Raw genomic sequence first — 13,422 nt, 5'->3', positions numbered from 1 at the left:
CAAAAAATAAAGTAAAAATGTGTCAATATTGGTTAAACAAATATACCACACTAGTGCAAGATGTTAATAAAGGCCTGGGGTGGGCAGAAGCATAGGGGAACTCTGTACTATCTGCTCAGTTTTTCTGAAAATCTAAAACTTCTAACAACAAAGTCTATTAAAATTATGTGAGCGCTTTTCATTTTGTATACTCTGTCTCAGTGGCTCACCCTTATGTGTTTGTGAAATGAATGAATGATGGGTGATGAATGAATCGGTGACGCTAGTGACACACTGAATTCACAGTGCCTACACTGGGCCAGACTGTAGAGAAGCCAGCGTGCATCCCAGCCTTGACGAGGACATAGTTGAGAGACGAGCTGTTATGTTCGGCCGGTGCACATGCTTCTGCCTAAGCCATTTACCAGCCCCAGACCTTTCCACTGCTCCAAGACTTTATTTTCACACTTCCTTAAAGTTACTATTCCTTTTTCTTTTCTGGTTTTTTTTTTTTTTTTTTTTCCCTTTTTTTCCCATGTAACTTAGGTGGAAAAACTGGAGAAACTAAATTGTTCTGACCTAACCAGTTCTTAATGTTGCACCTAAAAAGATGAAAACTGCATTCTGAAAAATCATGCACTAAAACTTATAAGGAAAATAGTTTTGGAACTTTGTAACCTGTGTAGTACAATAACAATCCTAAATTTCCACTGGTATTTGCACCTAGAATTAGTCAATCTTTTGCAGTCAGACTTTTGGGTTTTTGTTTCTTCCTTTGAGAGACAGATCCTTGAAATCAGTCACTTCTAGTAGAAAGCATTTTCATCAATATTGAAAGAATGACACAGAGGTATCCATCAGTCAGTGCTTTTTTCTAATTGCCAGGTGAAATGTGAAATGTCTTCTCAGTTTTTTCATCAGTACTTGCAGCTTCTCAGATAACACAGGAAGAATGAGGTGGTTTTGAAGCCACTAAGCCGGCTACTCCTTGCACTTAAAGGATTTTCATCCTTTTTCATAAGATCTTCATGTATCCCTTAGGGTTTCTCTCTAGGTATGTGAATATTTGCTTCTGGTTGCTTCAGCACATCAGCTTTCTGGGGAGAGTCATGTTGAGCCAATGTGACTTCTGAATACTGGTATCATCCCCTACTTAGCAGTTGCCGATGGACTGATGCACATTACAGAAGCACACACACCTTGCAGCAGAATGGATTATGGTTCATGATACAACAGGTTACACAAGCGCTTTATTTAGAAAATAAAGGATTAAATTTTTAATTATTTTACCTAGTGGTGTTTCATTTTCTGCCTTTGTAAAATAAAAGCAATGATTTGGTTCACTTTGACGTTTCTTCAGTGTTCTCCATGACCTATGAAAAATAATGAAGAATTAAGATGCTTTCTCCATCGCAATTTTTCTTGCTATGCACACCTACCTACATGTCTCTTATCTTCTTCACATATATAAGCCAACCCCTTCTGTTTGTGATAGGATATGTTGAGGTAAACTAACCTAGAATTATCAAAAATTTTCAGCACCCTGACAAGACTCCTCAGAACACTGAGTTACGTCGGATTCTCCCTTCAAGTCTCACGTATAAGTTCCCTGCACACCTGCCCACACCCTCCGCCCCTCCCCGTCTTTGCTCACTGCCTCTTACCCAAAGTTCTAACAAGCCTGGTGACCTCTCTGAGATATACTAGTTAGAAAAGGGTGGTTGACGGGAAAAGATTGCTAGAGTGAGTCACTGTAACAATGACAATAGCAATGACAATAATAGATGGCAAGAAAATACCGAGGAAACAAGGACTAATAAAACCTGTGGCTAATTGGGACTATTTAGGCACAAAAATTCCCTCTAGCCAACGAGCCCTGAGACTAATACCCATATCTGTGGAAATGCAGTAAGAAAAACATGGGTTTAACCTCCCTAAACCTCAGTTTTCTCATTGTAGTGAGAATAATACCGCCTACCCCATACAGTTGTTAAGATTTATAGGAGTTAAAATACCTGAAATATTAACCATAGTACCTGGCACACATAGGCATGTTATGTGCATGATCATATCATTACACTGCTTGCTTTCCATTTCGAGAGTTGTGTCATCAGCATTAGGGCATTATTGCAGTAGGGATGATGTATAACAACAATATAAATGCATGCTAAGACTTTAGGCTGTGGATTTAGGCTAGGAATAAATTGGAAAGATTGCCTGGGGAGGCTTACATTCCAGAATCATACAAGGCGACATGAATAAACTTATCAATGAAATAAGGCTTGATGGTGTGGCAAGAAGACGTCCTTGGTGAAGGAAGGTCATTAATAAGTTTTTAAAATATAATGTACCTTTATGCTATGATTTTCATAATATGAGCTAACATTATTAAGCGTCCCAGTCTTCATAATCAGCTCTTCTCATCAGAGAATCTAATTTTATTTTCATGACATGTATCTCGTCACATTTAGTAAAAGGCTTTTGTGTATGTGTGTGGGGGGGGTGGTGATTTGTTTGCTTATAGTTATGGCCTTGCAGTTATTGAGATTGTTCAACCTTGAAAAAAATGATCAAATGAACTGTGAGCTAAGCCTAATACCTTATCCCTCTTTTAAACCTTTGTTATGATGTCTTTTTCTATTAAAAAAACAAAAACAGCAATTTAATACTTGAGTTCCTTTTTTTTTTTTTTTTTTAAACAAGTATGTCTTTATAAACAGAAGTCAAGCTGTTTTATATGTGTGTGGATTCTAAAAAATAAAATTAAGCCCTTACCATGTCACTGAACATTCTGGGAAAAAAAAAAAAAATCAAGAGGCAAACCTTTTGGGGAAAATGCTGTTGATGAATTACAAGCATGGTATTTGTGCATTCAAGATCTAATGGCAGGATACTATTCCCAAACTTGTTTATATCAGATTTGACTCCTAGCATTAACCTTTCCAGTTAACCCCATGATCAATTTAAAATCTTTCCATTCTCTGACAATTTTTTTTTTAATGGAATCTCACTTTGTCGCCCAGGCAGAGGCACAATCTCGGCTCACTGCAACCTCCCCCTCTCGGGTTCAAGCGATTGTCCTGCCTTAGCCTCCTGAATAGCTGGGATTACAGGCGCCCGCCACCATGCCTGACTCATTTTTGTATTTTTAGCAGAGACGGGGTTTCACCGTGTTGGCCAGGCTAGTCTCAAACTCCTATATTCTCTGAGAATTTCTTCATGGTTATTTAACCATCAAGCACTTTAAAAATTAATGTGGCTCCAGATATTACAAATATAGCAAAGATCTACAAACCTAACAAACGATTTAAAAGACATGTTTTTACTCATGTACAGGAGTAAAGTATGGGAACAGATTATCCCTCCTGATAAGTGATAATTCTGAGCACAATAAAACACATCAACTGATAGCATTATTTAATAATGGCATCTCTTTCAGGCTGACTGACTTTTAATTGTGGTGAAATATACTTAACAAAATTTACCATTTTAACAATTTTTAAGTTCAGTAGCATTAAGTACAGTAGTCCCTTCTTCTCCACAGGGGATACATTCATACATTCCAAGACCCCAGTGGATGCCTGAAATCACAGACAGCACCAAACCTAAATATACTATTTTTCCTACACCTATGATGAAGTTTGTAACTTGGACACAGTAAGATTAGCAATAATAATAAAGTAGAACAATTATAACAATATGACAGCATCACTACTCTTGCACTTTGGGGCCATTATTAAGTAAAATAAGGGTTATTTGAACACAAGCACTGTGATACTGCGACAGGTGCTCTGATAATGAGATGGCTAATAAGTAGCTAATGGGCAGGCGGCATATACAGTGTGGATGTGCTGGGCAAAAAGATGATTCACATCCTGAGTAGGTCAGCGGGAGATTTCATCATGCTGCTTAGAAGGGTGTACAATTTAAAACATGAATTATTTCTGGAACTTTCCATTTAATATTTCAGACCACAGTTGACTGCAGGTAACTGAAATCTCTAAAAGCTAAACCACCAATGAGGGGTTATTATTGTACATTCACATTGTGTGCAACCATCACACCATCTCCAGAACTTTTTGTTTTTGTTTTGTTTTGTTTTGTTTTTGAGATGGAGTCTCACTCTGTTGCCCAGGCTGGGGTGCAGTAGCAAGATCTCGGCTCACTGCAAGCTCTGCCTCCCAGGTTCATGCCATTCTCCTGCCTCAGCCTCCCGAGTAGCTGGGACTACAGGCGCCCGCCACCACGCCCGGCTAATTTTTTTTTTTGTATTTTTAGTAGAGATGAGGTTTCATCATGTTAGCCAGGATGGTCTCCATCTCCTGACCTTGTGACCTCGGCCTCTCAGTGCTGGGATTACAGGTGTGAGCCACAGTGCCCAGCCCTCCAGAACTTTTTCATTATCCCAAACTGAAACTCTACTCATTAAACAGTAACTCCCTATTCCTCCCCCGACAACCCCGGTGACCACCATTCTACTTTCTGTCTCAATGAATTTGCCTATTCTAGGTGCCTTGTATATGTGGAATCACACAATACTTACCTTTGGTGTCTGACTTTTTCACTTAGCATTTCTTCAGGATTCATCTATGTTGTGGCATGTATCAGAATTTCATTCCTTTTTAAAGCTAAATAATACTCTATTATAGGTATATACCACATTTTATCTATTCATCCACTGATGGATATTTAGGTTGTTTCCACCTTTTGGCTACTGTAAGTAATGCTGCTATTGAGGCAGGAGAGGTAGTCAAGGAAGTAACCATGTTCTTGGTTACAGGGGTGACCATACAGTCAACACAATAAGCCCAGCATTCACATTGGAGTCCAGCTCATTCAAGCAAAGCTCTCTCCAGTAAGGAATTTCCCTGTAGGGAGCACGTGCATTTTGATTTTACTTGTCCTCAGACTGACCCATTGCTCATTATAATTGTAAAAAACACATCCCTGAGGAGAGATTTAAGATGCTAATGAGATATGTGATGTGTGAACAAACATGTACAGCTACTGGCATGTGCACCCAGAGGACCACCCAAAACATAGTTACCAGTAACAGCTCTTCCCACCTCCTCATGAGTAATAATATTAAGACTCTCAGAAAGGGAGTCTCCCTAGTGCCAGTCTTTGCTGTTTCATTCTCATGAGCAGCCTGCCCTGAATCCTCTCTCAGGGATTCTGCACCTAACTTTCAAAATATTATTTTTCCTTTGCAATAAATTTGCTGTATGCTGCATCTCTGTTGTGTGTCTCTTGTTTAAACTCTTTTAAACTGAAAAGAACCAAGGTCTCACAACAGCCATCAACACTATGAGTGTAGGTATACAAATATCTGTTTTAGTCCATTCTTTCATTTCTTTTAGATGTATACCCAGGAGTGGAATTGCTAGATCATATGGGAACTCTACGTTTAATTTTTTTTTGAGGACTTGGCATACTGCTTTCTTAAGGTGGTCGTACCATTTTACATTCCCACCAACAATGCACAAGGGTTCCAATTTCTACGTGTTCTCACCAACACATGGTTTCTGGTTGTGTATTGTTTGTTTGTATTAGTAGTAGTCACCATCCTAAAGGATGGAAGTGGTACCTCATTGTGGTTTTGATCTACATTTCCCCAGCAATTAGTGACGTTGAGTATCTTTTTTCATGTGCTTATTGGCCATCTGTATATCTTCTTTGGAGAAATGTCTGTTTCTCCAAATCCTTTGCCCATTTTTGAATTAGGTTGTTCTTTTACTTGTTGTAGTTGAGTTTTAGAAGTTCTTTATATATTCTGCATATCAAATCCTTACCAGATACATGATTTGTGAACCTTTCTCCCATTCTATGGATTGCCTTTTCACTCTGCTGATAGTTTTTCTGATGTACCAAAATTTTAAATTTTGATGTCCAATTTGTCTAACTTTTCTTTGGTTGCTTGTGCTTTTGGTGTTATATAAAAGCAATCATGGACAAATCCAATTTCATGAAGCATTTCCCCTGTTTTCTTCTCTTAGTAATTTTAGCTCTTACGTTTAGGTCTTTGATCCACTTTGATTTTTTTTTTTTTTTTTTTTGAGACGGAATCTTGTGTTCTTGGCTCACTGCATCCTCCGCCTGCCGGGTTCAAGCAATTCTCCTGCCTTGGCCTCCTAAGTAGCTGGGACTACAGGCATGTGCCACCATGCCTGGGTAATTTTTTGTATTTTTAGTAGAGACGGGATTTCACCATGCTGGCCAGGCTGGTCTCGAACTCCTGGCCTCGTGATCTGCCCACCTGGGCCTCCCACAGTGCTAGGATTGCAGGCATGAGTCACTGCACCCAGCCCTGCTTAATTTTTGTATATGGTAATAGGTAAGGGTCCAACTTCATTCTTTAGCATGTGGATATCTAGTTTTCTCAGCACCACGTATTGAAAAACTGGCTTTTAAAAGCAACTTACTGAGGTATAATCTACAATTTACAAAATTTACCTTTTTAAAGTATGTAATTCAGCTGGGCACAGTGGCTCATGCCTGTAATCCCAGCACTTTGGGAGCCCAGGCAGGAAGACTGCTTGAAACCAGGAGTTCGAGACTAGCCTGGGCTGCATAGCAAGACACAGCAAGTCTCTACAAAAAAAATTTAAAAATTAGCCAGGCAAAGTGGTGCACACCTGTAGTCTCAACTACTTGGGAGGCTGAGGCAAGATTGCTTGAGTGCAGGAGTTCAAGGTTGCAGTGAGCTATGATCATGTCACTGCACTGCTAGAGCCTTGGGCAACAGAGTGAGACCCTGTCTCAAACAAACAAAAAAAATAAGTATACAATTCAATGAATTTTAAAATTTACGGAATTGTGCAATCACCACCACAATCCCATTTTAGAATAAATCCATTACCCTAAAAAAGATCTCATGTCCATTTGCAGTAATTCCCCATTCCAATCTCATACCCTAGGCAACTGCTAATCTATCTTAATATAAATGTAAACATACAAAGTGTGGTGTTTTGCAGTTTGTATCACATAGCATAACTGAGGTTTATCTATGTTATCATATGTATGAGTATTCTGTTTCTCTTTATAGCTCAATAGCATTCCATTTATAGATACACCACATTTTATTTATCCCTTGAGTAGTGGATGGATGTTTGGATTATCTCCACTTTTTAGTTACGAATATTGCTACTATGAACATTCATATTCAAGTCATAATATGAACATGTTTTCACTTACTTCAGGTAGACATCTAGGGATGAAATTGCTGGGTGATATGATAAATCCATGCTTAACTCTTTAAGAAACCAACAAATTGTTTTTCCAAAGTGTCCGTATTACTTTACAGTCCCACCAGCAATGTATTCCACTTTCCCCATAGCCTCACCAACACTTGTTACTCTCTTTTTGATAATAGCCGTGTTAGTGTGTGTTAAGTAGCAGCTCATTGTGGTTTTAATTTACATTTCCCTAATGACTCAAGTATCTTTTAATGTGCTTGTTACCCATTTGTGTATTTTCTTTGGTAAAATGTCTATCCAAATATCTTGCCCAGGCTGGGTGCGGTGTCTCACGCCTGTATTCCCAGCACTTTGGGAGGCCGAGGCAGGTGGATCACTTGAGGCCAGGAGTTCAAGACCAGCCTGGCCAACACCAAACCCTGTCTCTACCAAAAAATACAAAACACTAGCCAGGTGTGGTGGCATGTGTGTGTAGTGCCAGCCACTCGGGAGGCTGAGACATGAGAATCCCTTGAACCCAGGAGGCAGAGGTTGTAGTATGCTGAAGTCATGCCACTGCCCTCCAGCCTGGGTGGCAAAACATGTGTATATATATTGCCCAAACTTTAATTGGGCTGTCTTTTTATTATTGAGTTGAAAAAGTTCCTTATATATTCTAGACATGTCCTTTATCCATCTTTTATATCCATTTGCAAAAATTTTGTCCCAGTTTGTGTCTTGCCTTTTCATTTTGAAGCACAAAAGTTTTAAATTTACATGAAGCCCAATTTATGAAATTTTTTCTTTTATCAGTTGTGCTTTTTGTATTGTATCTAAAAATCTTTGCCTAATTCAGTGTCACAAAGACTTTCTCTTATGTTTTCATCTAAGGGTTTTATAGTTTTAGCTCTTATACTCAGACCAATTTTGAGGGTTTTTTTGTGCATGGTAAAGGGTCTGAATTCATGTTTTTGCATGTGAATATCCAAACTGCCCCAGGATCATCTGTTGGAATGACTATCCTTTCCATACTGAATTGCCTTGGCAGCTTTGTCAAAAATCAATTGTGGGCTATCTGGATGCCAATATCACACTGTCTTGATTATTGTAGCTTTATAGTCAGTCAGGAAATCAGACAGTATGAAGCTTCTAACTTTGTTCTTCTTTTTCAAAATTATTTTCTCTATTCTAGGTCCTTCACATTTCCATGGTAATTTTAGAACCACCCTGTCAATTTTTACAAAAACACCTGTTGGGATTTTGTCTGGGATAGCACTGCATCTATATAGGTCAATTTGAGAACTGATATCTTACAATATCGAATCTTCCAAATCTATGAACAAAATATAACTCTCTATTTATTTAGGTCTTCATTTCATTTCTCTCACCAATTTTTTTTTTTTTTTTTTTTTTTTTTTTAGTTTTCACTGGATAGGTCTTTCATATTTTTGTATGATGTATTCCTATGTACTTAATACATTGAGATTCTATCATTAATAATTCTTTTTTAAATTTCCATATCTAATTGTCATTGATATATAGGAATACAATGGACTTTTTTGAAATTTTAAGATAAGTTTATTAAGTCCAATGATGAAATCTATCAGAAGAATATTCTCCTGAAAATCATTTCTTCTTGGAGAAAAGGAAAGGAAAATCAAAACCCTCTGAGCATAGCCAGGATGCTGTGACAGTCAAGCCTCTCTACAGATGGGGACAGTCCTCTTGTCAGTGGAGTCACTCTCTGGGTCAGCAGGATTGGAGTCTGGATCATCCTCCTCATCCCCCAGCTCCAGGTCATCCATTTCCTGGAACAAAGACTCAATTACCTCCACGTTGTTTCTAGCATCCTCTAAGAACTGGAAATCAGATGGGTCAAGATTTGGATCTGTTTCAAGTAGCTGTTTCCCACTTATTTTTTCCTGCTTATTCTTTCATTTGGTTCTTTTTGATTTCCAAGAGTTCCATATCAAACACAGCTTCTCAACTTAAGAAATGCTTAACTATAAACAGGAATGCCATGAAATAATTGCTCTATGGTTTCTTCTGCTTCTTCTTGTTTCTCGCCCAAATTTTAATTGGATTGACTTTTTATTATTGATTTGAAAGAGTTCTTTTCATATTCTAGATACATGTCTTCCTCCCTTTTGGCTTTTATCTATTTCATTTAATTTTTCTTGCACAGCTGCCACTTAAGATCATCACCACACCAAGATTTCTTCAGCTTGTAATGCTAAGAATTTTTAAATGTCTGAGACATTGTCTTCTAGATTTTCCAAGAATGTTTCATAAAAAGGAGTTTCATTTGGGTATTTCTCACTGTCTGTAAACTTGAGGGTAGTCTGAACAGTTTCATTATTTTCTCCAGCCTCAGATATCACAGTAATGGTAGAGCTGGGTGGGTTTTCTTTTTTTTTCTTTCTTTTTTTTTTTTTTTTTCTGAGACTAAGTCTCACTCTGTTGCCCTGGCTGGAGTGCGGTGATGCGATCTCAGCTTACTGCAACCTCTGCCTCTTGGGTTCAAGCAATTCTCCTACCTCAGCCTCCCGAATAGCTGGGATTACAGGCTCCTGCCACCATGCCCGGCTAATTTTTGTATTTTTAGTAGAGACAGGGTTTCACAATGTTGGCCAAGCTGATCGTGAACTGCTGACCTCAAGTGATCTGCTCCCCTTGGCCTCCCAAAGTGCTGGGATTACAGGCATGAGCCACTGCACCTGGCCAGCATGACATATCTTTATTCATCCCTTTACTTTTAACCTCTTTGTGTCTTTATACTTAACATATTTTTTGCAGATAGCGTATCACATTAATTTTTATCCAATTTTACAATCTCTGTCTTAATTGGGTGGCTTAGACTTTTTACAGGTTGCTCTAGAGTTTCTAGCATACACTTTTGACTTATTACAGTTTCCCTTCAAGTGATGATGTACTGCTTGACATTTAGCATAAGAACCTTACAGTGGGGTATTTCCCTTGCTACCCTTCTAATCTTTGTATTTCCTTATTATACATTTTGCTTTTATGTATGTTGTAAGTCCCATACTATGTTGTTATGATATTTCATTAAATGGTCGATTATTTCTTAAGGAGATTTAAATAATAAGAAGAAGATCTTACATATTTACCCACGTAGTTGTCATTTCCAGTGCTCTTCCTCCCTTTATGTAAATCCATATTTCCATCTGATATTGTCCTTTTGCCTGAAGGACTTCCTTTAATATTTACTTAGTGCGGTTCTGGTGATGATAAATTCTTTCAACTTTCATATGCCTGGAAAAATCTCTATTTTGCCTTCATTTTTTCTAAATAGTTACTGGTTTTTTATGGCTTTGAGATACAATTCACATACCATAAAACTCACTCATTTAAATTGTACAATTCAATGGCTTTTAGTATATTCAGAGTTGCACAACCATCAGCACAATCAAATTTATGACACTTTCATTCCCAAAAAGAAAGCCCACATCCCTTAGCCATCACTTCCCAACATCCCCCCATTTCCTCCAATCCTAGGCAAACAATCTACTGTCTGTCTCTATAGATTTGCTTGTTCTGGGCATTTCATATAAATGTTATCATAAAATATGTGTTCCTTTATGACTGGCTCCTTTACTTCAGCATATTGTTTTCAAAGTCCATCCATGTTGCAGCATATATTACTACTTCATTTCTATTTCCTGCTGAATAATATTCCATAGTAGGAATATAATACATTTTATTTATCTATTTATCAGCTGATGGACATTTGATTAATTTCTACTTTTTGGCTAATGTGCTATGAACATTCATGTACATTTTTTTTTCCTTTTTTCACCCTCCCCAAAGTTTTTTTTTTTAGAGATGGGGTCTTGCTATGTTGCCCAGGCTGGCCTCAAACTCCTGGGCTCAAGTGATCCTCCACCTCGGCCTCCCAATAGCTGGGACTACAGAAGTATGCCACCACACTTGGTTTCATTATGGTTTTGATCATCATTTCCTGATGGCTAACGATGATTGTCTTTTCATGGGATTACTAGTCATTTGTACATATTATTTGGAGAACTCTTTTCCAATCCTTTGCTCATTTTTAAAATGAGTTGTTTCTTCATTAAGTTGTAAATGTTGTTTATATATTCAAATACATATATGTATTTCAGATCATATGTATAAGTCTCATACTTATGATTTAAAAAATTTTCTCTCAGAAGTAGATTGTCTTTTCACTTTCTTGAGGGTATCCTTGGAAGCATGAAAGTTTTTTGTTTTTAATGTTGATGAATCCAGTTTACATATTTTTTATTTTGTTGCTTGTACTTTTAGAATCATAACTCAGAATCCATTGCCTAATCCAAAGTTATGAAGATTGACACCTATTCTATTAAGAGTTATATGGTTTTAGTTCTTACATTTAGATCTTTGATCCATTTTGAGTTAATTTTTATATATGATATGAAGTAAGGGTTTAAATCCATTCTTTTGTGAGTGGATATCCAGTTTTTCCAGCACCATTTGTTGAAAAGACTATTATTACCCCCCACTGAATTGTCTTGCACTCTATAAAAAATGCATTTACTATAAATGTAAGAAGGTATGTCTGAACTCTCAATTGTATTCCATTCATCTATACGTCTATCCTTATGCCAGCACTACTTTGCCATGATTACTGCGGCTTCATAGTAAGTTTAGAAATTAGGAAGTGTGAGTCTCCTAACTTTGTTCATCTTTTCCAAGATTGATTTGCCTATTTTGCCTTGTGTTTGAAAGATATTTTTGCTGGATGTAGAATTATAGGTTTACTTTTTACAATACATTGTATGTTGTTCCACTCTTTTAAGGTGTGTTATTTCTGAAAAATGCCTGCTGAAATCCTTAGCTTTATTCTCTGTCTGTAATGTGTCTTTTTCTAGCTGCTTTTAAGACTTTATCACTGGTTCTGAGCAATTAGATTATGATGTATCTTGGTTTATTACTTTGTCACTCAGGCTGGAATGCAGGAGCACAATCTTGGCTCCCTGCAGCCTTGACCTCCTGGGCTCAAGCAATTCTCCCACCTCCCAAGTAGCTGGGACTACAGATATGCACCATCATGCCCAGCTAATTTTGTTTCTTTTTTGTAGAGATGAGGTCTCACTATGTTTCCCAGGCTGGTCTCAAACTCTTCAATTCAAGTGATCCTCCTGCCTCAGCCTCCCAAAATGCTGGGATTACAGGTGTGAGCCAGAGTGCCCGGCCTTTGTTGAACTTTTTATATGGGTGAATTGATCATTTTTATTAAATCTGGAAAAATTTTTGACTCTTATTTCTTCAGATATTTTTTCTGTTCCCTCTTCTCTCTTATCTCCTTCAGGGACTCAACATTATGCCACCTGCAGTTGTCGCACAGCTCACTGATGCTCTTTTCATTTAAAAATTTTTCTTTCTGCATTTCTTTTTTTCTTAGTTTCTATTGCTATATCTTCAAGTTCACCAATATTTTCTATTGTGTGTAATCTGCTGTTAATACCATCCAGTTTTTGTTTTGTTTTTTATCTCAGACACTAGTTTTCATCTCTGGAAGTTCAGTTTGGGTCCTTTAAAAAATATATATTCTATGTTTCTACTTAACTTTTGAATCTATGTAACACATTTATAATAACTATGCTTACCTGGGATTTCTAACATCTGTTTCAATTTCAATTTCCTTCCTTCCTTCCTCCCTCCCTCCCTCCCTCCCTCCCTCTCTCCCTCTCTCTCTCTCACTTTCTTTCTCTCTTTCTCTCTTTCTTTCTTTCTTTCTTTTTTGAGACAGAATCTTGCTCTGTCGCCCAGACTGGAGTGCAATGGTACAATCTCGGCTCACTTCAACCTCCACTTCCTTGGTTCAAGCGATTCTCCTGCCTCAGCCTCCCGAGTAGCTGGGATTATAGGTGCCCATCACTGCCTTTTTTTTTTTGTATTTTAGTAGAGATGGGGTTTCACCATGTTGGCCAGGCTGGTCTTGAACTCCTGGCCTCAAGTGATCCACCTGCCTCGGCCTCCCAAAGTGCTGGGATTACAGGTATGAGCCACCATGCCCAGCTTTCAGTTTCTTAATATTTCTCATTTTGAGCACATCTGCTGCCTCTTTGGAGGTTGGTAATTTTATTGGATGTGAAACATTATTAATTTCACCTGTTGGGTACTAGATGTTTTCAGCATTGTTGAGCTTTGATCTAGGATATAGTTATTTGGAAACAATTTGATTCTCTCGGCTCAGGCTTTTACAATTTATTAGACAGGACTGGAGCAGTGCTTAATCTAGGGCTAG

General features: G+C 37.9%; 1 protein-coding gene across 16 annotated transcripts in view; it reads right to left on the bottom strand.

The window, feature by feature from the left end:
• The window catches only part of LOC105491035 (neuregulin 4), a 121,013-nt gene that overhangs the window by 5,924 nt on the left and 101,667 nt on the right, over positions 1–13,422 (bottom strand). The window contains exon 8 of one of the 16 annotated variants that reach the window (XM_071100929.1): positions 1,270–1,352. The exons of 13 other annotated variants lie outside the window; for them this stretch is intronic. In XM_071100929.1, coding sequence (XP_070957030.1) covers positions 1,336–1,352 — 17 coding nt within the window. In that variant the 3' untranslated portion in view covers positions 1,270–1,335. Of the gene's footprint in view, positions 1–1,269; positions 1,353–2,311; positions 6,571–8,726; positions 8,963–13,422 lie in introns of those variants that run through there. 2 more of the 16 variants (XM_071100928.1, XM_071100930.1) reach the window with 2 other exon arrangements.

Source organism: Macaca nemestrina, chromosome 7 (assembly GCF_043159975.1).
Source record: "Macaca nemestrina isolate mMacNem1 chromosome 7, mMacNem.hap1, whole genome shotgun sequence".
Classification (NCBI taxonomy): domain Eukaryota; kingdom Metazoa; phylum Chordata; class Mammalia; order Primates; family Cercopithecidae; genus Macaca; species Macaca nemestrina.
The sequence above is the reverse complement of the archived record's forward strand: the minus strand, read 5'-3'. Positions and strand labels throughout refer to the sequence as shown.